Genomic DNA, 24,519 nt, shown 5'->3' with positions numbered 1-24,519 from the left:
TAATTGGGAGAATCTCTACTAAGATTATCTCTATAGGTTTTTAATTTTCTCAATTTCTCTCTCTCCTTTTGCAATTCCTTAGTAGTAATTTTGCAGATAGCAATCAACTCAAGTCTATCAACAATCGAAATTATGAATGGTAAAAATAACCGTTTACCTTCGAGTATAGAGGATGGATTTATACCTGCAATATGGTTAAACAAACAAATTCAAAAGCATGGGCCCACTACGCTCCGTCAATTTTCTTTTTACTGAAAGGAAAGATAAAAACTTGAAGAGAAAGTGAAACTTGCTAAAGACAAAATGTCCTTAAGTGTCTAAAAACAAATGTAGTGGAGTTTTTTGTGTTTTAGAGTTTGGTCAAGGAGGTGGGTGTAGTTTCTCCAAATTTTTTTGCAAATAGGATAGGAGTGTGGGACTGTTCACTGTGGCAGACAAAAACTGAGCAAAAAATACCTACATTTATAAATGAAATGACCCATAAAGAGAGAAAGATAAGATTTTCAAAGGGTGTGAGCTGATCAAAGGACGCGACTCTTGAGGTCTTCCCTGTCAGTTTTATGATGTCGTGGTTGTCGGGATGCTTTGTTTTCCTCCGCGCAACAGACAAAACAAATAAAGCAAAACCTCAAATGTGGGAGTTGAAAGGCACATTCATGATTCATCTGTTTTTGTATTTATAGAAATTTTTTAAGCCGATTATAATTGGATTATATCTTTTGATGAAAACAGAGCTTAGATAACTTGGATTAGAGGGATATTTTACTTGAAAACACAGCAATATTAAACCAACATTCCCATAAATTATTGAAGGTAAAGGTGGACATTGCAATATTCCTATTCCTTCTTCCTCCTCCTCCTCATTCTCTTTTTAGCTATTAATCATTGTACACCACTGAATTCTAGGGTGTTCAATCCATTTGCCGGCTTCCTGCTGTGAATCTCTGAAGTGGGATTCTCTTGTTGGGAAAGTCGGAGCACGATCGGCTGCATGAATGGCTCTTCTTCTCTGAATTTCTTGACTACCAATTCTAATCCCTTAATGGAGGTAAACCCTTAAACCTTTCTTCCTTTTGAGATTTTGATTAAAGTTTGTTCCTTTTCCTTTTATGATTGAAACTTGATTCGGTTCTCTTATGATTGGTCTTTCATGTGATCATTTTTTCATCTGGGTTTCATGTATTTGCGTTGGTATTTATTATGCGGGATGAACGAATGGATGGATGGATGAATGTACGTATTGATTTTATGTAAAGGACTTTGTATAGAGGAAACCATACCCGAGTAAAAGAAATCAGCTTTTCAAACTTTCTCATGTTATCCATAATTTTGTTGTTAAAATTTGAAACATAAATTTTTTTGTTCTGGGTCATCAGCAAGTTAAAACTCGCTTTAATTTACAATAATGGATGATCGCACTAAATATCGCAAGGATATACATTAGTTTTGAAGCATCTGTTGGTAAATTGTAATGTTTTTCCTCTGTCTTGGAATTACATTGATGCGGGACATCCAGATTGTTATTCATCTCAGGTAGAGATGTAAAAGATGTAGTGTAGCTCTTTGAATTGTGCACCGTACACGAATCTCTTGGAGTTCTCCAACATATATAATTATTCACCTACCTCAGTTTAACATCTTTGAAAAAGGAGTGATTTTGATTTGAATGGTTGATGAATGATAATAAAGTTTGTGTAAGGCCCATGAAATTGAAGTCTCACTCATTTAAATCAGTTTTCAGAGAATACAATTTAGCATTGTAGTGAAATGTTACATCTTTCTAAGATGGATATTTTGAATGGATGGATTTTAACATAGATGAAAAATAACTAGAGGAAAGCCGTGATGGACAAGGCTGTATGCTAAGAAATAATTTCCAAAGATTTTGGTTGTGGATGTGGTTAGGGGCTTAGGCTAAATGGAGTGAGACTTAAGAGACTGACCTCGCCAGCCTCAGTTTGTAGGTTAAGGCTCATTGAGCTGGGGCTTATAATTTGGCAACTCAAAATGATTTGTAGCTTTTGTTGGTTTAGTGTCTGCTGCAAATGTGTTATTTGTGTTTGATTTTACCATTCAACTTAGGGACTGAGATTGGTCTAGACTTTGAAAATGGATCCTTACTCTCTTTAGGTTTTAGTTATGCCTCTGATGAACCCTCTACTCTCTTTTAATGCTGAAACTTGGTTTTGTGTATTAAAAGGTTCCGGATATGACGGAGGCAAAGAAGGCTGAAACTCAATTGATATCAGCTGCTGCTTTTGTGGAAGGGGGGATACAAGATGCATGTGGTGAAGCCTGTAGCATATGCCTTGAGGATTTTTGTGAAAGTGATCCTTCAGTGGTACTATATCAACTTTACATACTCCTGTTTCATCTGTTGCAGTGGTAATATAAATTATCATGTGTTTAGAACAGATGATAATCTATAAGCATTGTATTTCACGTGTTTACCTTACAATGATGTGCCTTCAATTCCATTTCTGTGTGTTTTATATGCAGCTGACTACTTGCAAGCATGAGTTTCACTTCCACTGCATCCTGGAATGGTATATAACTCATCTTCAAATGTTTAATAACTCTTTATTTTTCTTTTCTGTTATGGTTGTTACTAAAACTCAATTAGTGATCTTACTTTTTATTTGTTTTTGTCATTGGACTTTGATATATACTTGCATTCATTTAAGAAGAGATAATATCATTTCATCAGGTCATTCTTTTTCTCAATTGATTATATAACCGTTAAAATTTCCTCTTATGTATGGTTCGTTTTCATGAAAACGTAAAATCGACTCTGACTTGAAGAAGATATTGTTATTGGTTTTCATTTGCTTATGAGAGATCCATTGACATCTTTCTTGGCTTAAAGAAACTGTATGTGCATTGATTTGTTGTGTGTGTTTTTTTTCCTTCTTTATTCTAACTTTCTTCCATCATTAGTTCATCCGTAAGTATTCAAATTGTGAATGGATTATCTAAGCGTATTTGCTTAACGATTAGCAATAGGTAATTTTTGTAAGATAATTGTTCAGCGAAATAGTAATGGATAAACGTACATCAGTCTTAGAGTCTAACACACTGTTACATATATAGGTGCCAGAGAAGTTCCCAATGTCCGATGTGTTGGCAAGCCCTTAGCCTGAAGGATCCTTCCAGGTTCACTTTTGTCATTATCTAATTGACTTGTATTGTTATTGCTTACCTTGATTTAACTCAAATGCATATTTGTGGCAGTCAAGAATTACTGGAGGCAGTAGAACGGGAGAGGAGCATTAGGGCCACATCAAGAAATGCAGCTATATTCCATCATCCCACCCTTGGCGAATTTGAAGTGCAGCATGTCTATCCTCTATCTTGTTCTTTATTCCTTTCTTTGATGAAACAATTCCATACATTCTTTGTAACACTAGAAGCTCTGATCTACTTCTGTCTGTCCAATAGAAAAGAATTGAAGAAATTGAACGTAGAAATTTAAAGCTTCAGGAGTTATATTAATGTGGTCATGCTATGAATGCAGTTACCTGTGGGTACTAATGATGCTGACCTTGAAGAGCGTATCATCCAGCACCTGGCAGCTGCTGCTTCAATGGGAAGGGCTCACCACATTGGTAGAAGGGAAGGCCAGAGGAACCGGTCATCTGTTCGTGGTCATCCACACTTCTCAGTTATTTCCACTCATCATAGTGCAGCTTCACTTGGTCATGTTTCTGCCTCGGGTGGGGAGAGTGAACCAGCTATCATAACTGCAGCAAGTCCATCTATCCCACTTACATCAGGTGGAAATGAATCATCACGATGGAGTTCACAAGTTTCATCTGTTCAAACTGATGGGTTTTCTTCCTCCCCACCTGGGCCTACACTTATGCAAAGAAATCGTGTTCCCTCTAGTCGCTGGTAGTCATCGTTTCCTTGTTGCATTTATGTTAATAGTGTCGTTCAGTTTTATTGTATGCTATTCTTTGCTAAGCATTTGTATCTGTTTGTAGGAGCTCTACTAGTCAGTCCTCACCAATGAATCAGGAAAGTGCAGGACCATCAGATCTTCAGTCTATTTCAGAGTCTCTGAAATCAAAATTCAATGCCATGTCAATGAAGTATGATACATGAAGTGAACCATTTTTCTTTTCTGAACTTCATTTGACTACTTCGATATTTTGTTTGATTGAGCTCATAGATCTTCTCTTATACCATTTTCACTTGTTTTACCCAAGATATAAGGAGTCATTTTCAAAGAGTACAAGAGGCTGGAAGGAGAGGCTGTTCTCTCGTAGCACTTCTATGTCAGAACTTGGTTCCGAAGTCCGGAGAGAAGTCAATGCTGGAATTGCTAGTGTATCTCGAATTATAGAGCGCCTTGAGACCAGAGATAATAGTAGAGTTGACCAGGATCCTGTAGCAAATCCAACAGCAGATGGTTCTTTTACTGACCAGGGAAACCAGAACAGTGCTGAGAGTCATGGACGAAGTTTGACCAACAACAATAGGCCTGCGACAACTTGTGCTGCAGGTCCTGCTTCCAATTGATAAGGCATTAATTGTTTCAGCAGTGCATCTATCCTCAGCATTTTATTATATGAGGTGAGTAATGGCATTGGCTTCAATTTTTTCGTTTCAGTCTCAAGTAAACCACTTCATCTCCAATGCCAGCATATTTGCAGCTTATGGGTTCCAGTGTGAATCTCATTTTTGTGATATGAATTCTGTGCCTGCATAACCTACCCTAATCCTAACTCGATTCCGCCCTCGCTTAGCCACTGGGGCCAAGAAATAGCCTAGTGATGTTATGGTTACAAAGTTTTGAATGTTCTTGCTTCATTTATTCTTACACCTATCTTACTGATCCAACTTTTCCGAGTGTAGTTTCGATTTTAAGGTTGTTTACCTTTTTCTGCAGGCATGACATGCTGAGGATGAGATGCCTTGCACTTCAGGCTAGAGTTAAAGAGCTGTGAATGAAATCAAATAAGGAAGAGCAAGTCTTGAGATGAAGATGAAGTGTTCAATCGGGACAGTCGACATATATAAATGGGTATATATTTGTATGTAAATATGTTTCTATATATAACCCAATATGTAGTGCTTTAATTTTGTCTGAATGATCTGATTCTTGGCACTGATTTATTTTGAATACCAAGTGTCGAGACTTCTGGAACTCTTTCCAAGTATATGACTCATGGTAAAGCTGCAGATCAATATGCCATTACACATTAACAAGTATCGTCTAGTAAGGTAGAAGAGTTTATTAGACTCTCTGTGGCTTGCCAGCTTAACTCGTGTCATGATGGTTTCGAAGGGTTGCTATCCCAATCTAAACTCGGTCATAATTCTCATGAGTAATTAAGTCTACGATCTTGTTTGATTCATATATTAAAAGGGTATTGTAGAATTTTCGAGCTTTCTGTAACAGACTATTTACTTTTACCACTATGATCGAAGTCGACTCACCTGTTGTCCTCCCATGATTAGATATGTTGAGCTTTTTCATTTACTATCATAGTTTAAATCGTAATGAATTTTATATGACTAGCAAAACAAACTAACATACATGATTGAAAACTGATACATTTTGGTAAACCGGTTCACTGAACTTCAAACAATATGATGTGGTAGGGGGTTTTTGGATGTAGCATATGTTCTATTGACCATGAAAGTTGTATGTGAATTGGTCATACAAGTTTCGTTAGGCAAAAGTATATGCAATAGCTACATTAAGCATGAGAGTTTCATGAATGATGAATCACTCGGTAGATCGACTCAAGGGTATTGTACATTTGATCTAAATGTTTTGCGTATATTGAATCTTTGCAATGGTTAACTGGAAAGTGAAAGAAGCTACAACTTGTTGGGATTATGCTTGTATTTTTTTTTAGAATGGGATTATACTCTATGAGAAGTACCGTAATTAGGAGTTTGTCTTTTTTAAGTTTAGATTACTAAAGATTTTTACTTTTATTTTGTCATGTAATTTTATTTTATTTCCTCATAGTTAATTAAAATTGTACAATGGACTCCTCCCTGTCCAATATGGATGTTTTATGTAACCATCTTTACGCTCCAGTGACGATTCGTACGAGATTTAAGAAGCTGGTTTTGTTTAGCCAAGTTTTTTTTTTTTGGTCTTTTGGTTGTTGTTTGGGTCTGTTTGAACATGTTGAATTTTAAATTTTTTAGTTACGAAATATTTTGGTTTAAAAAAAAAAAAAACAATGCCTAGTTTAATCCTGAGTACATTTTACTAACTCACTTGGATATGTCGCTGATCAACAACACTATTCATCTCGAGCCGAACATCATCTCATTCTGATTTATTTCAACCAAAAAAAAAAAATTCGTAACTTATATTTCGATCAAAAAGTTTTGGCTGCATTGTTTCAGAGCACTTGAGTATAAGTAATGATCTTCCCAAATAGAAATCGATAGATTATTTCGACCGATAAGCCCAACAATCTTATCATCGCCAATGAAGTGTATCATTACTTAAAAAACAGGAAATGACCAACTAATCATGGGCAAGCCTTCAAGTTAGACATGAATATTATCATGTCGAATGAGATATTCTTGAAGTTACTTTACTTCAAATTGATTTTGTTAACCAGAGGGTTAAGTTGGTGCTAGTTTGTGTATATATTCAGTCTCTTTTTCAATCCTGATTAATAGCGAAACCTTAAAAGTAAAACGTACAAACTACAGTTGAAATATTATATTCATTGAATCAACCTTCAACTCCAATAACTTTTCTAAATAAATTTAATTATAGAATCAATAAACATAGTATTATTTTATATAGTAATAATAATTCGAAAAATTTCTCTCGTAAAATCTCTAAAACTAATTATTTGGAATCAAATAAATAGTATTATTTTAAAAATTTTAAAAAATATAAATATAATCAAATTGATATTCATGATGCAACTATATGAAGATAGAGATGAGAGGAAAACGGCGAGTATAGATTACAAGAAAACAACTCACTATGCTCTAGAGCCTTTCCGAACCCAGAAATAAAGCACAGCTTCAGAGCTTGATTGTGAACACAGAGTTGTGTTTGGAGAGAGAGAGAGAGAGAGAGAGAATGGGGGACTATCACTATATCTACAAGGACTTGGACGGAGCCTCCACCCAGTGGGACGATATTCAGGCAAAGCTCGGCAATCTTCCGCCGAAGAAGCCGGCGTTTAAGCCTCCGCCCTTCACTCCGGCCGAGGACGAAGCCTCTCTTCCCAAAGACAAGTCTTGGATCGATGACAAGACCGAGCAGGACCTCGAAGATCTCGAAGACGATCCCGATCTCGACGACGATCGCTTCCTCGAGGAATACAGGTAAAGCCCTCCACTTTCCTACTCAATTCTTCCCATCTTGTTGGAATCACCAAAAAAGATTGGCGTGGTTTTGTTTGGTAGGAGGAAGAGGCTGTCGGAATTGAGAGAAGCAGCCAAGGTTGCAAGGTTTGGGTCAGTGGTTCCGATTTCGGGATCAGATTTTGTGCGCGAGGTTTCGCAAGCTCCACCTGACGTTTGGGTGGTGGTGATTCTCTACAAAGAAGGAATTGCAGAGTGTGGATTGTTGATGCAGTGTCTGGAGGATTTGGCAACCAAGTACCCAGCAACCAAATTTGTGAAAATAATATCCACAGACTGCATTCCTAACTACCCGGATCGTAATCTTCCCACTCTTTTAGTGTACAACAGTGGCGCTGTCAAGGCCAATCACGTTGGGTTGCGCAGCTTTGGTAGGAGGTGCACACCTGAAGGTAGCTTTCTCCTTTTGAATGCCGCTCTGATTTTGTTATTTCCTTTGCATCTGGACAGCTTGATAGGTCTTTTCGACTCAAAAAAGTACGAAAGAATAAAAAGATTTTGATAGTTTTCAGCTTCTCTGTGGACTGTGAAATTGTAAATGAACTGTGAAAAAAGTAGAAATCTTTAGAATGAATGGCAGGATGTATATTTGTGCACAAACGAACTTGAAAGTGGGTGAATGTTATTATAGTTGGCCAAGTTTTTTGTGCAATACATGGCTTCTTGCGGTTTATATGGAATTGCTGCAACTTCATCTACTACTTATGAGTGTGTGTGTGTGTGTTTTCCTAAATTAAGTAATATACACCCTTAGCATGAACTTTTGGAAAAGGATTTCAGTAACTCTTTCTAGGTTAAATTCCATTAATGTTTCTATGGGAAATGCATTTTTGAATGGAATGGCATATTGGCCTGCTGTACGGTTGAAAACAGAGGACTGTTTCGTTTGATTCGGGTAGCAAAGAGTTTCAAGAACTCATGGTGCCAGATATTATTTCCACTAAGGGTAGGGCTCTTGTTGATGTGTGCAAAGAATCAATTTGTGTCATTCGTTGTTATTGAACAAGATTTCACCTCCGGAGGAGAAATCTATTGGCCGGTGAGGTTTAGCATAGATGATGAACTACTCCTTGAAGCTGGACATATAAATGCAAGCAGATCTTTCTCTATACTCCTCTTGCAAACAATACGTTTATAGATACAAATATGTTTCTTGCTCAAAAACATACAATTAATTTTTTTTTCTTTTGTTATGTAGCTCAAATACTTGAGTTGATGATCATGATTAGCATTCTCTTTGGACTTTTGCCTTGTTATTGAAATTATCAATTTCTTTTCTATTGAATTGTTTCCATGTTCTCCTGAAATGCTAGGTGTGGCATTAGTTCTCTGCCAATCAGATCCTGTACTTAATGATGGGCAGAGTGTTAGCGGTCGTTCAAGGGAAGCTGTGATCGAGGGAGTTCGCAAGAGGTTCATAGAGAAAGTTGTGACACAACATGAAGATAAGGACGATGGATATTCAAGTGATTAGAACATTAGTAACTGTATGTCGTTTTCTTGAAGAATGATGTTTGTTTTCTTATCAGGGCTTCTGGAAGAGTTTTTGAGTTTAGATGAATACTCCTGTTTTGTGAATCATCTTGCTGCTTGCAAAACTTTTTTTCATCGTTTGTGGAAGATTATGATTTAATTGCATTCACCAGAGTGACCTTTAATGTGAACTGCGCATTGTATGAGATGGATGGCGATGTTGTTCAGAATTGACCCTTTTTGTTTGATTAAAAGACATCATGATCATTGACTAATCAAAGTTGGATTCAGTTGTTCTGCTCCTTTTTTTCAGTTAGTGTATCTTAAGCCACCCTTAAACCTTTCATTGCATATTAGTTTTTGTCCACGTTCACCAGATAGTCTAAAACGTGGTGATTTTTGTAACTTGTCGGTATTTTGCATATGAATATTGATATATATGGGCTATTTTTAATGAAAGAAAAGGTTTTTAACTCTTAGATTAATCATCATGAAAACTTTATGCGAGTTGCTGAAATGGAACTTTCGCTACCCAAATTCATTTCATTGAATCATCACTATTGTATGGTCATTTCATTGAACATATCTTAGATGACATTTTTGTATATATAGAATATAGTTTAGTGATGAGATGGTAAAATGCACTATAATTTTTGTTATGATGACTTTTAAATACATTGTGGAATATTGGAGAAAACTAATATGCAATGTGTCTTGTAAATAAAGTTGAAAACCGTAAAACTACCAGCAGGCTCTAGTTCTTTTGCATGAAAATTGCATGTTGTAACATTGTAGTGAAAAATAGACTTATTGGAAATGTCAGTTGGTTGCGATTTATTACCGTAATAGAGGAAACCAATCATAAACTCATAATAGAGTCTTAAGGGGACCAAAAGGACCCAGTCAATTCATTATTCATTGACCTTCTATACAGAAAGATATGGGGACCTTTGCCTCAGCGGTAGCACCGCACGATCTTTTTCCGAATTCTAATTACCATTTTCATGGTTATAAAAGAGTATGTTATTCCCTAATCTGCCTTCAATATAATTTCTCCTTCATGCTCATTTTGGTACCAAAAAAAAAATATAATTTCTCCTTCATGCTCATTTTGGTACCAAAAAAAAAAAAATAACTGGACACAGAAAACTTGTGTTTTCATCTTGCGTGGAAAACTCGAACAAGAAAAAAATGATTTCGCATTATTTTAGTCGTTTGTTGATGGTATGGCGTTGTTTTTTTTTTTTTTGGGGTAAACATTGTATGGCGTTGTTGGTCAGAATTAATACATCTTGTTATGATTTAAGGACATAATGATCATGAAGTTGGATTTAGTTGTTGTGCTCCTATTTTTAATCCCTTAAACCTTTTCAAGAGATGTGTCGGTTTTGTCCGCATTCACCAGATAGTCTAAAACGTGATGAATTTTGTAACTTGTGGGCATTTTGCATCTGAATATTAATATATATACAGTAAAGAGTATTTTTAATTTTTAATTTTTTTTTTTTTTTTTTTTTGGAATCAATAACGAACTTATATTAGAACAGAACCTCAATGGAGGTACTGAGAATCGTGCTGGAGAACATCACGAATACAAGTAGGTGCTAGACCTATCCATATACAACTATTAATTGCTTCAAAGCCTAGGTGCTACCATATTGCTGGATCGTGATTGATGACATATTTGAACGTTTGGAATTTGCTGCATGGCACTCTGTATGTCATCAATTAAACCCCCATTAGCCAAGAGAGTGTGATCTGTGCACAGAGCCTCAGCGATGGCCATGGTACTATCACTTTCTACAACCACATGCTGTATATGAAGAGAAACAAGTAAATCAAGTCCTGCTCTAATTGCCCTGATCTCACATTGTTTCGGAGACGCTGCATATGTCACTGGACTAGCAAATGCGGCTACAAATCTTCCTGATGCATCTCGTAAAATTCCTCCAGTGCCTCCCTTGGTTGTTGATGATAAGAAAGCTGCATCAACGTTCAGTTTAAACGCTCCATTCTCAGCAGGTTTCCATCGAGGCCGCAGATGCGCTTTCGGTTGTTTGACTCCACCTCGAGCTTTCTGAAACTCATCAAGCCATGAGAAGCTACTTAGTAACACATCTTGAGCAGTTTGCTGTGTGCCTGACCATAGCATGTTATTCCTGTTTTTCCATACAGCCCAGATTATCATCATTAAACTTGCCAAGTTTTCAGCACTCAATGTTAAGGCTTTTTCTAACATCCATTCTTTGAAGTTGAGTGATGGTAAAATAGTGCTCTGCAGATGAAAAGGAGTTGCTGAGAATATAGTTGTTGCTATTAGACATTTGCAGAAAAGGTGTACCACATCTTCCACTCAATGATTGCAGAGTAAACAGTTGGTGTCTCCATCATACCCTTTAGTAAGCAGCCTCTTTCTTGTGGGGAGAAAATTATGACAAGCTCTCCAAATACAAATGCTTACCTTACTAGGCACTTTAGCTTTCCATAGGTTCTTCCAGAGGTCTTTGTATGGATCCCCACTGGATGTAAAGGTGAGAGTGTGTTGCATAACATCCATTCTTGCGATTCAATATGCAGACTTAACGGAGTAATATCCCCTCTTTTCCGGACTCCACACTAACCGGTCTGGACAAGGATTACGACTAAGAGGAATACAAAGAATCCTTGAGGCAATGTCATTGGGGAAGATACCATGAACTAACTCAGCTTTCCATTGTCTGGATGTGCCATCAATGAGGTCTGCCACCTTGTGTAAAGAGGTGTGTTGAGGTCTAACAGGTTGATGCGAGGGTTGTACAGGGATCCACCGATCAGTCCAAATATCAACTTGCTCCCCATCTCCAATTTTCCATTGTATGCAGCTTGAAGTACAGCTCTGCCGTGTAAGATGCTCCTCTAAGAGAAAGAAGGAGAATCATCTATAGCAGCCTCCCAGAAAGAGCAATGTGGAAAATATAGAGCCTTATATAACCTAGCAACCAAAGATTGCAGATTGGAGATAATTCTCCATCCTTGTTTAGCAAGCATGGCTATATTGTAAGCATAAATGTTTTTGAAACTCATACCTCCCTAGCCTCTTGCTTGGTTAAGCAAAGCCTTTCCCAACTTTTCCAATGAATCTTCTTCTTCTCATCAGTGTCCCCCCAAAAGAATGAAGCACATAGTTGGTGGATTTCATCACATAAGCTTTTTGGTAGCAGATAACAATTCATGGCGTAAAGAGGCATTGTTTGAGCTACGGCCTTGATGAGGATTTCCTTACCAGCACAACTCAGGATTTTGGACTTCCAGCTGATTAACTTCTTGGACAATCGTTCTTTGATGTAAGAAAATTTTGCTATCTTGGACTTCCCTACTCTCAATGGTAAGCCAAGGTATTTATCATGCTCTTCTTTTCTTTCTACCTCAGGGATGGATGCTAGATTATTTTGGAGATCAATATCAACATTCTTGCTGAAGACCATACTGCTCTTTTGGAAATTTACTTTTTGGCCCGAAGCTTGCTCATAAACTTTGAGGATGCGTTTAAATGCATGACATTTTGCGGTAGTGGCTGTTCCAAATAGCAAAGAATCATCTGCAAAAAATAGATGATGAAGGGTGGGAGCTTGCGGACACATCTTCATTCCCTGAATCAAATGATGTTGCATAGCATTGGTGATGAGGGCAGACAGACCTTCTGCACAGAGAATAAACAAGTAAGGTGATAGTGGATCACCTTGTCGAATTCCTCTGGTAGGTAATATATGTGAAGTCGGCTCTCCTTGTACTAGTAAAGAATAGCTGACTGAAGTGACATTGTTCATGACCATGGCTATCCAATTTGGATGGAACCCTAGTTTAGTCAGGATAGCTTGCAGGTACGACCATTCTAGTCGGTCATAGGCTTTACTGATGTCTAATTTCAAGGAAAAGAAACCAGTTACTTGCTGACGAAGCTTATGCATGAAGTGCGCAGCTTCATTAGCAATTAATGTGTTATCAGAGATTATTCTCCCTGGTACATATGCACTTTCCAGAGAAGAGATGATGTGAGGAAGCCAAACTTTGAGTCTATTTGCAACAACCTTGGAACAAATTCTACATATGACATTGCTTAGAGCAATTGGCCGAAATTGAGCAGCTTCTTTAGGGTTTTTTATCTTTAGTATTAAGCACAGATAGGTGAAGTTGGTGGCTTGCAGTATGTTTCTTGTTTCCACAAAGCTACGCACTGCCATACATAGATCAAATCCCACCACATGCCAATATTTTTGGAAAAAGAAGGGGACATACCGTCCGGGCCTGGGCTCTTCGATGGATGCATTTGAAAGAGTGCAATTTTAATCTCTTCATTTGTGTACTGCTGCATAAGACTGTCATTCATCTCAGGTGACACTTTTGTTGGTGTTGCTTGGATAATTTCTTCGATAGCCTCTAAGTTGGTACTCTCAGTGGAGAACACCTGCTTAAAATATGATAGTAGGAGTCTCTGAATTTCATTTGGTTCTACTTGCCACTGCCCATGTTCGTCAGTAAGTCCTCTGATTAGGTTCTTGCTCTTACGGTTAGTAACCCTCCTATGAAAGAAGGCAGAATTCCTATCCCCATCTTTAAGCCAAATTGCTCGGGATCGTTGTCTCCAATACTTCTCCTGCTGAGCCAACAGTTGATTGTGTTTAATATGTAACAGCCTTTGTTCTTCATATTGTTCCGGAGAATATGGTCGACGCATGAGATCATTAAGCTTCTCTTGAATGATTCTCATCTTCGCTTTTTGATTATTTAGCTCAGATAAGTAACATTGTATCAAAGTATTTCCAGTATCTTGAATTTTTAGGGTAGCCTGTTGTAGTGCATTACCAGTAGAAGGTCTGGACCAGGATTGTTGTATTAACTCCCCACATCTAGGGTTTTCATGCCAACATTCTTCAAACCGAAACTGCTTCGTGATTTTCCGCCACCTTAGTTTCTCTGCACTCACAACCATCAAAATTGGACAATGATCAGATTCACTAGGGTTTAGAGTGAGGACACGACTGTAGGAAAATAGAGCGCGCCATTGTGGAGTTTGAAAGCCAAATAAAGCACAGCTTCACAGCTTCAGATTCTCTAGAGCCTTTCCGAACCCAGAAATAAAGCACAGCTTCAGAGCTTGATTGTGAACACAGACAAAGCCTTTCGAAGATCTTTGTTGTATTTGGAGAGAGAGAGAGAGAGAGAGAGAATGGGGGACTATCACTATATCTACAAGGACTTGGACGGAGCCTCCACCCAGTGGGACGATATTCAGGCAAAGCTCGGCAATCTTCCGCCGAAGAAGCCGGCGTTTAAGCCTCCGCCCTTCACTCCGGCCGAGGACGAAGCCTCTCTTCCCAAAGACAAGTCTTGGATCGATGACAAGACCGAGCAGGACCTCGAAGATCTCGAAGACGATCCCGATCTCGATGACGATCGCTTCCTCGAGGAATACAGGTAAAGCCCTCCACTTTCCAACTCAATTCTTCCCATCTTGTTGGAATCACCAAAAAAGATTGGCGTGGTTTTGTTTGGTAGGAGGAAGAGGCTGTCGGAATTGAGAGAAGCAGCCAAGGTTGCAAGGTTTGGGTCAGTGGTTCCGATTTCGGGATCAGATTTTGTGCGCGAGGTTTCGCAAGCTCCGCCTGACGTTTGGGTGGTGGTGATTCTCTACAAAGAAGGAATTGCAGAGTGTGGATTGTTGATGCAGTGTCTGGAGGATTTGGCAACCAAGTACCCAGCAACCAAATTTGTGAAAATAATATCCACAGACTGCATTCCTAACTACCCTGATCGTAATCTTCCCACTCTTTTAGTGTACAACAGTGGCGCTGTCAAGGCCAATCACGTTGGGTTGCGCAGCTTTGGTAGGAGGTGCACACCTGAAGGTAGCTTTCTCCTTTTGAATGCCGCTCTGATTTTGTTATTTCCTTTGCATCTGGACAGCTTGATAGGTCTTTTCGACTCAAAAAAGTACGAAAGAATAAAAAGATTTTGATAGTTTTCAGCTTCTCTGTGGACTGTGAAATTGTAAATGAACTGTGAAAAAAGTAGAAATCTTTAGAATGAATGGCAGGATGTATATTTGTGCACAAACGAACTTGAAAGTGGGTGAATGTTATTATAGTTGGCCAAGTTTTTTGTGCAATACATGGCTTCTTGCGGTTTATATGGAATTGCTGCAACTTCATCTACTACTTATGAGTGTGTGTGTTTTCCTAAATTAAGTAATATACGCCCTTAGGATGAACTTTTGGAAAAGGATTTCAGTAACTCTTTCTAGGTTAAATTCCATTAATGTTTCTATGGGAAATGTATTTTTGAATGGAATAGCATATTGGCCTGCTGTACGGTTGAAAACAGAGGCCTGTTTCATTTGATTCGGGTAGCAAAGTGTTTCAAGAACTCATGGTGCCAGATATTATTTCCGCTAAGGTTAGGGCTCCTATTGATGTGTGCAAAGAATCAATTTGTGTCTTTTGTTGCTATTCTGAAGGACAAAGGTGGATTATTGAACATGATTTCACCTCCGGAGGAGAAATCTATTGGCCGGTGGGTTTTAGCATAGATGATGAATTACTCCTTAAAGCTGGACATTTAAATGCACACAAATCATTCTCTATACTCCTCTTGCAAACAATACTGTTTATAGATACAAATATGTCTCTTCTTCAGTACATACAATTAACTTCTTTTGTTTATGTAGCTCAAATACTTGAGCTGATGATCATGATTAGCGTTCTCTTTAGACTTTGGCCTTGTTATTGAAATTATCAATATCTTTTCTATTGAATTGTTTCTATGTTCTGAAATGCTAGGTGTGGCATTAGTTCTCTGTCAATCAGATCCTGTACTTAATGATGGGCAGAGTGTTAATGGTCGATCAAGGGAAGCTGTCAAGAGGTTCATAGAGAAAGTTGTGACACAACATGAAGATAAGGACGATGGATATTCAAGTGACTAGAATATTAGTAACTGAATGTCGTTTTCTTGAAGAATTTTGTTGTTTTCTTATCAGGGCTTTTGGAAGAGTTTGAGTTTATATGAATACTCCTGTTTTGTGAATCATCTTGCTGCTTGCAAAACTTTTTTCATCATCTGTGGAAGATTATGATTTAATGGCAGTAACCTGGGTGACCTATAATGTGAACCGCGCATTGTGTGAGATGGATGGCGATGTTGTTCAGAACCAACACTTTCTTGTTTGATTAAAAGACATAATGATCATTGACTAATCAAAGTTGGCTTCTGTTGTTCTGCTCCTTTTTTTTTTTTTTCAATTAGTGTATCTTAGGCTTCCCTTAAACCTTTCATTGCATATTTTAGTTTTTGTCCACATTCACTAGATAGTCTAAAACATGGTGGTTTTTGTAACTTGTCAGTATTTTGCATGCTCTATAAAAGAAAAAATTATACTCTTGGATTAATCATCATGAAAACTGTATGCGAGTTGCTGAAATGGAACTTTCGTTACCCAAATTCATTTCATTGATCATCACTATTGTATGGTCATTTGACTCATTTCAATGAACGTATCTTAGATGTCATTTTTGTATATATAGAATATTGTTTAGTGATGAGATGGTAAAAGGCACTATAACTCTTGTTATGATGACATTCAAATATATTGTGGAATATTGGAGAAAACTAATATGCAATGTGTCTTGTAAATAAAGTTGAAAACCGTAACATTACCAGGCTTTAATGCAGAAGTTGTAGGGTGAAATATTGTAGTGAAAAGTAGACTTACGTGAAACATTAGTTGGTTTTGAAGGAGTTTGTTGCTTGGAGTTGAGGTTTTTCAGAGTTTATGTAGTCTGTTGTTTGTTTGAATAAGGTCTTTAGGGATGTTGTTTCATTTGAATTATTCCAAGTTCTGTTATTCACGTAGCTGAGTTAATGCTATCGTGAGCTGCATTTACGCTTTCAGTTAGAGTTGTAGTATGGCTATAAAGCCGAGTTTGTATTTCAATAAAACAACAAGTCATTCATTCCATTTTGTTGAGCATTTGCATAGTTTCATTCAATTGTTCCTAACAAAGTGGTATCAGCTATGAAGCATGGATACTTCAAAAATCTGACTATGATGTATTGTATCCGTATCGGATATGGATACGGGTTGGATACGCATTGGGTGCGTATCTAAGACCCTCAAAACGTATCATTGACTATGTAGTGCTATTGACTTTGTTGTTACATTTTGGATACGGTTTGATATGTTTTTGGATACGTTTTGGGGATATTTTGGACAATTTATTATCAATTAAAACCTGAAACACACCGAGCCGCACTTCTCTCTTCGATCAGTGCTCTCTTCGCGTCGTACAGGGAGAGTCAGTTGCTTCTTCGCGGCGTCTCTCTCTGTCCGTTGCTTCTTCACGACGAGGATGGGTATGGTCTGATTGAAAGCTTGAAGGTTGAAGCGGTGTGGCCGTGTGGGTTGATTGGTTGAATGCTTGAAGGTCGTTCTGGGCTATTAAGCTATTACTAAAGGGATGTCCAGATTGAAAGAATCATCTTATATCAATTATAGTGAGTGGGTTGGAATCAATTACGGCTTGCCAGCAATTATCCTTATATGTCCAAATTGACAGCTATGGCATCAACCATCTATTTTAATAAATTGGTTATATAAATTGGTTATTGGTTTTATTGTTATTCTTTTTTGTTTATATACTTGGTTTTATTTATGTTGCTTGAACTTTTTGTTAAGTAATTAGATCATTGGACTTATGTTTTATATGATTGTTTGAATATTATGTCTTCAATTGCTTGTTTCATTGCAACTCCATCATTTTATATGTAATATTTATCAAATATATTTATTAATAACACCATGTATAATTATATATATATATATATATATTACATATTATTTTAAAAAAATGTATCGTATCCTGTTTTTTTGAGAAAAAAAATGTATCCACGTATCGTATCGTATCGCACCACGTACCTCGTACCCGTGTAAGTGCATCATGGGGTATCAGAGCCCCACGGGGCCTGAGAGAGAGGAAAACCGCAGTCTTTTGATTGACTTGCAAAACAGGAGGGTGTTTGAGAAAGATGTCAAGTGAAGGTTCTTTCGTCCAACCAGCCATTCCACGCTTCGATGGTCACTACGACCATTAGAGCATGCTCATGGAGAATTTCCTAAGGTCCAAGGAGTATTGGAGTTTGGTCGAGACAGGGTTTGAGGAGCTGGAAGTGGGAGCAACTGCAATGGAGACGCATCAAAAGAAGCTTGAGGAGCTGAAACTTAAAGATATTAAGGTAAAGAACTATCTTTTCCAGTCGATTGACAGAACTATTCTGGAAACCATATTGGACAAGGGTACTGCTAAGAAGATCTGGGACTCGATGAAGAAGAAATTCGAGAGGAGTGCTAGGGTGAAGCGCTCAGTTCTTCAAGCTTTGACGAGAGAGTTCGAAACTCTGGAGATGAAGGCAGGGGAGAGCATTACTGAGTACTTTACTCGTGTTATGATAGTAGCTAACAAGATGAGGGTGAATGGAGAACAAATGAAAGATGTCACCATTGTGGAGAAGATTCTTAGAACCTTGACAGACAAATTCAACTATGTAGTTGTCTCGATCAAAGAGTCTAAGGATATTGATGCACTTACTATTGATGAACTGCAAAGTTCGCTCATTGTGCATGAACAAAAGTTCAACATGAGCAATGGAGAAGAACAGGCTTTGAAAGTGACTATGGATGAGAGAAATGGAGGAATGGGGCGTGTGGCAGAGGCAGCTTCAGAGGAAGAGGTCGAGGAAGAGAGCGTCAAGCATTCAACAAAGCCACCATCGAATGTTATCATTGTCACAAGCTCGGCCATTTTCAGAATGAGTGTCCTATATGGGACAAGGAGGCCAATTATGCCTAGTTAGATGAGCATGAGGAGATGTTGTTAATGGCCTACGTTGAAGAGCATGAGGCCAAGCGTGAGGAGGTATGGTTTTTAGACTTGGGTTGCTCTAATCACATGTGTGGAGATGCAATGATGTTCAGTGAGTTAGATGAGAATTTCAGGCAGCAAGTAAAGCTCAGGAATAATACCAGAATGACAGTAAAAGGGAGAGGAAATGTCAGATTGCATGTGAATGGTCTCAATCATACCATCACAGGAGTTTTCTATGTGCTGGAGTTGAAAAACAACCTCCTAAGTATAGGGCAATTACAGGAAAAGGGGCTTGCAATTCTCATCCATGCAGGAATGTGTAAGATATATCACCCAGACAAAGGCTTGATTATCCAAACCACTATGTCAGCAAATCGAATGTTCATCTTGCTTGCTAATACACAAGAAAAGAAGGCAGCCTGTTTTCACACTAGTGCACAAGATCTTTCTCATTTATGGCATCGAAGATATGGCCATTTAAGCCATAAAGGTCTAACAACCTTGCAAACCAAGAATACGGTACCCCATCTTGCTCATATCACAGTGGTGTGTTCTGATTGCTTGAGAGGGAAGCAACATCGAGAGTCCATCCCTAAGAAAAGTGCATGGAGAGCAACTCAGAAGTTGCAACTCATACATGCAGACATCTGTGGTCCAGTAACTCCTAAGTCTAATAGCAAGAAGAGGTATGCCTTATGCTTTATTGATGATTTTAGTAGAAAAGCATGGGTTTACTTTCTAGTAGAAAAGTCAGAAGCTTTAAATTCATTTAAATGCTTTAAGAAACTGGTTGAGAAGGAGATAGGCATGTATATTAAGTGCTTACGCACTGATAGAGGGGGTGAATTCAACTCAGACGAGTTCAATGAGTTTTGTAAACATTGTGGCATCAAAAGGCAGCTTACCAATGCTTACACTGCACAATAGAATGGAGTGGCCGAGAGAAAGAATCGGACAGTGATGAACTTGGTTCGTTCAATGCTCTCAAAAAATAAGATTCCAAAAACCTTCTAGCCTGAGGCAATGAATTAGACTGTATATGTTTTAAACAGAAGTCCCACAGTAGCTGTCAAGAATGTCACTCCTGAAGAGGCATGGTCTGGTGTGAAGCCTTCAGTGGAACATTTCCGAGTCTTTGGGTGTGTGGCACACTTTCATGTGCCAGATGCTAGGAGGACTAAGCTTGAAAACAAGAGTTTTGGATTTGTGCTTCTAGGAGTTAGTGAGGAGTCAAAGGGCTACAGGTTGTATGATCTGATATCTAAAAGAGTGGTGACTAGCAGAGATGTAGTTTTTGAGGAAGACAGAGAATGGGAGTAGGACACAAGCTATGAAGAGCAAGTGTTGTTAGATCTTGAATGGGGTGATGATGAGAATAACACAGAAGAAGAACATGAGGCAGAAACTGATGAAAATGATGAGGCATCTAATGAAGACAATGGAGAAGCTGAGGCTAGTGAAGAAGATCAAGCAACAGGAGATGATACATTTAGTCCTGTGAATGAAGAAGAGTCCAGTGCAAGAGAAGGAAGAGCCAGAAGGGTTCCCATCTGGATGGAGGACTATGTTAGTGGTGAGGGTCTATTCGAGGAAGAAAACGAGCTCAACATGGCCTTGATTGCACCTGAAGATCCTATCAGTAATGAAGACGCTATAAAGAGCTCAAAGTGGAGATTGGTAATGGACTCGGAGATTAATTATATTGAGAAGAATCAGACTTGGAGGCTTACTGATTTGCCGGCTGGAACTAAAACCATTGGAGTCAAATGGATCTATAAAACAAAATTAAACGAGCATGGAAAAGTTGACAAGTATAAGGCTCGGTTGGTGGCCAAAGGGTATTCTCAACAGCAAGGAGTAGATTTTATTGAAGTTTTTGCTCTGGTAGCTCAAATGGACACAGTGAGGATGATAGTGGCACTTGCAGCACAAAAGAGCTAGAAGATCTATCAGTTGGATGTCAAATCAGCGTTTTTTCATGGTGAACTCAGTGAGGACGTATATGTGGAGCAGCTAAAGGGTTATGAAAAGAAGGGAAGTGAGCATATGGTATATAAGCTGCACAAGGCTTTATACGGACTAAAACAAGCTCCACGAGCTTGGTTTAGCCGTATTGAGGCTCATTTCATTAATGAAGGGTTCCAGAAATGTCCAAACGAGCAGACCCTATTCACCAAAAGGAGCAATGAAGGTAAAGTGTTGATAGTAAGTATTTATGTGGATGATTTAATTTACACTGGTGATGATGAAGATATGATGGTTGATTTTAAGAGTTCCCTGATGAAAGTCTTTGACATGACTGATTTAAGAAGGATGAGGTTCTTCCTTGGCATTGAGGTGTTGCAGAAATCCGATGGCATTTTCATTTGTCAAAGGAAATATGCCACTGAAGTGTTAAGGCGTTTTGGGATGCTTGAGAGTAATTCAGTAAGTAGTCCGATTGTGCTAGGGTTCAAGATAAGTAGAGATGATTATGGGGTCATAGTTGATGAGACTTATTTCAAGCAGTTGGTGGGAAGTTTAATGTATCTCACTGCAACTCGTCTAGACATAATGTTCAGTGTTAGTCTAATAAGCAGGTACATGGCTAAACCTACTGAACTCCACTTACAAGCTGCCAAAAGGATATTGAGGTACTTGAAGGGCACTGCCAACTATGGGATTCTCTATAAGAAGGGAGGGAGAGATGAAGAGCTGCTTGCTTTTACAGATAGTGATTATACGAGAGATGTAAAGGATCGTAAAAGCACATCCGGATATGTGTTTCTTTTGAGCTCAGGAGCAGTCTCATGGTTATCCAAAAAACAGCCTATAGTTACTTTGTCTACCACCGAGGCTGAATTTGTGGCAGCTGCTGCTTGTGCTTATCAAGCTGTATGGATGAGAAGGGTGTTGACAAGGCTAAGTCATGCACATGAAGGGTGCACTACCATTATGTGTGACAATAGTTCAGCAATTAAGCTCTCGCGGAATCCGGTCAAGCATGGGAGGAGTGAGCACATTGATGTGCGGTTTCATTTCTTAAGAGACCTTACCAAGGAGGGTGAAGTTGAATTAGTTCATTGTGGAACGCAAGAGAAGGTGGCTGACTTGATGACAAAGCCGTTGAAGTTAGACGCATTTCAGAAACTTAGAGAGATGATGGGAGTGTGTAAAGCTACAGATAGATGTAAACTAATTGCATTCTGCAGTTAGTTTAAGGGAGGGAATCATGAAGGAGTTTGTTGCTTGGAGTTGAGGTTTTTCAGTTAGAGTTTATGTAGTCTGTTGTTTGTTTGAATAAGCCCTAGTATTTAGGGATGTTGTTTCATTTGAATTATTCCAAGTTCTATTATTCACATAGCTGAGTTAATGCTATCGTGAGCTGCATTTATGCTTTCAGTTAGAGTTGTAGTTTGTATTTCAATAAAACTACAAGTCATTCATTCCATTTTGTTGAGCATTTGCATAGTATATTCAATTGTTCCTAACAGGTTTTTTACGGGATTTATTATCAGAGTTTTTTATATTGATTTGACTCTCTAGAATATGTGTTGTGTGATGGGTAAATACTGATCAATCATGAGGGTTGTTGCCTAGTATTGGGATGGATCAATTAATTTGGAGCGACGCTTTGAATTACTTGCAAAATAACCAATTTAATATACCGAAAAATTGCGGATGCTCTTACACCAGAGGGTTGTTAACTAGTATTGGGATGAAGAAATTAATTGGAGATTAAATAAGCAATTTAATATACCAAAAAAATTGAGGATGCTCTTAATCTTATACTGATTGTAATTGAATCGACCATCCAAATGGAAATTATTCTATGCACCGACGGTATAAGTGACCCAACCCTTATAAAATAATCTCAACCCTTGATATTTATTATCAACTTTATTTTTAATAAACAAAAAGTGTTTTTAATGCAATCTAACCATTCATTTATGTTGGTGCAAGTGCACGGCGGTGCACTGAATAATCTCTCCCAATATAGTGCTTATTATTTCTTTGAGGAAAAATGTTAATCACTCAATTAAATGACAAGTCCCAAATTAGTTACTTATACCACAAATTATGGCCTTAATCCTAGCTAGATTCACATCTAAGAAAGCGAAATAGCAAAGACACAAAAACCACACTCCCTACTAACTAAACACAAGCTCACTTGTTAGCTTAAGTGACTTGCGATCAATGAAATTGACCAGTAGAAAATCTAGTGAATTGAAGGGCGCCCAAGCTTCCATTTTACTCTCCAAGCATGAAGGAGAGTGTAGAAGGCAGCTTCTCCAACCACAAACCCCTAAATTTCTAGCTCATTTTCTAGGGTCCCAACCCTCCTCAAAATGTCATCCTCGCCTGACGTTAGGGTCAGGTATATGATAGACCTAACTCCAAGTTCGTGAACCTAATTTGGAAGTCCCAAAATTGTGCTAAATCCAATCCCATGCATACCCAGACTGCGCCTCTAGGAATCAATATTGCCAACCTTCTCTAGCCTAAGTCAATAGGAAATCATCGCAGATTCGCAGGGAGATCCGCCCTCACCACCTTCAGCAGCAGATCTAAGCAAATCTAGGTCGACTTAATTCAATCGATAGAGAAACAAGAAGCGAACCCGACTCGGCAAATCAATCCATTGTGGAGACCTGACACGGTGATACCACAAATCAACATTAATAACTTGCTAACATCAGCAAATGAGGTGCCATGGATTACCCGCAGAATCGCAGATATCTAAAACGTAATGAATAACTTCGAGGTGTTTTCATTAAAAAAGAAATTATGAACTCATAGGTTGATGATCATGAAAACTTTATGTAATTAAGTTTCTGAATGTAGAACCTTCACTAGCTGGCCCAAATTCTTGTAAATAGATTTAACATGAAACATGGTCATTGTATTGCACATAAGTTAGACCAATGTTTTGTAAGCAAGCTGATAGAGCTTGTTCAACTAGACATTGCCTTGGGACTTATATTCTGCATACATATATATTGAAATTGATCTGAGTTTTGAACATGAAGTGAGCTATCAATTAATTATGCACTTTTGGGTAAGCTTATATATATGAATTTGAAATCCAGTTGCAGTTAATAAACAGTTTTGAGTTTGAATAAGCAGTCAAAGAACGCACAGCAGCAGTTTCTTGATGGACTGTTTTTGCAGTGCTGCTATATATATATATGTCAAGCTAATCCCTTCTGAAACACGTTCGTTTTTCCTGATTAGTCCCATTTGCTACAGAGAATATAAAGGTGAATTGAGGAGAAGGCTGTCATGGACAACACAAGTGCATCTTGTAAGGAAACTATCTGCATTCAATTGTTAATGATATATATGTAATTAACATATAAACATAGGAAGCCCTTCTAATGAGAATCACTAAAATCTAACGAGAACCATTAAAATGAGGACTAGTTGAGGAGTTTCTAATCAATGACTTGGGAGACCCATTTTTCGATTACATTAGGCAAATCGATCATTAGATGTGTGTGTGTGTGTGTATATATATATATGCATGAGTAGACTGAAATTTTTTTTCCAAATTGCTAATCGTTAAGGTACCGAACTAGATCAAATCAATGGACTAACCAAATTTGTCAAAAATGAACCGTTCATGTTCATAGTTGACAAATCACGATTATGAATGTCTTACATATTTTCAATTTAGTTGAAAATTTTCATAAATGATCTATACAAAAATATCTAAATATCTAACGGTTGATTTGTGGAAATGTAATTGAAAAGTGAGTCTCATAAAAAATTCTCAACTAATCCTCATTTTAGTGGTCCTCATTAAAAGGGCTTT

The 24,519-nt window shown here is 38.0% G+C and overlaps 3 protein-coding genes across 3 annotated transcripts; all 3 read left to right on the top strand.

Annotated features, from left to right (window-relative positions):
• The first annotated feature begins 513 nt into the window (after positions 1 to 513).
• On the top strand, positions 514 to 5,208 carry LOC112194874 (E3 ubiquitin-protein ligase RHF2A). Its single transcript, XM_024335121.2, has 11 exons — positions 514 to 634; positions 733 to 813; positions 907 to 1,048; positions 2,201 to 2,341; positions 2,500 to 2,546; positions 3,091 to 3,153; positions 3,232 to 3,337; positions 3,515 to 3,891; positions 3,984 to 4,091; positions 4,209 to 4,575; positions 4,892 to 5,208. Exons 3-10 carry the CDS (start codon positions 992 to 994, stop codon positions 4,519 to 4,521), a joined length of 1,212 nt encoding a protein of 403 aa, XP_024190889.1. The 5' UTR covers positions 514 to 634; positions 733 to 813; positions 907 to 991; the 3' UTR covers positions 4,522 to 4,575; positions 4,892 to 5,208.
• A 1,700-nt stretch (positions 5,209 to 6,908) lies between these two features.
• LOC112193857 (phosducin-like protein 3) lies at positions 6,909 to 9,119 on the top strand. The gene is made up of 3 exons (XM_024334098.2): positions 6,909 to 7,317; positions 7,399 to 7,748; positions 8,670 to 9,119. Exons 1-3 carry the CDS (start codon positions 7,070 to 7,072, stop codon positions 8,828 to 8,830), a joined length of 759 nt encoding a protein of 252 aa, XP_024189866.1. The 5' UTR covers positions 6,909 to 7,069; the 3' UTR covers positions 8,831 to 9,119.
• A 4,863-nt stretch (positions 9,120 to 13,982) lies between these two features.
• LOC112193629 (phosducin-like protein 3) lies at positions 13,983 to 15,790 on the top strand. Its single transcript, XM_024333837.2, has 3 exons — positions 13,983 to 14,283; positions 14,365 to 14,714; positions 15,645 to 15,790. The coding sequence occupies exons 1-3, from the start codon at positions 14,036 to 14,038 to the stop codon at positions 15,788 to 15,790; spliced, it is 744 nt and encodes a 247-aa protein (XP_024189605.1). The 5' UTR covers positions 13,983 to 14,035.
• Positions 15,791 to 24,519: the final 8,729 nt, after the last annotated feature.

The sequence above is a fragment of the Rosa chinensis genome, chromosome 3, assembly GCF_002994745.2.
Source record: "Rosa chinensis cultivar Old Blush chromosome 3, RchiOBHm-V2, whole genome shotgun sequence".
In the NCBI taxonomy this organism is placed as follows: Eukaryota; Viridiplantae; Streptophyta; class Magnoliopsida; order Rosales; family Rosaceae; genus Rosa; species Rosa chinensis.
Note: the sequence above shows the minus strand (reverse complement) of the source record. Positions and strands in the feature narration are given on the sequence as shown.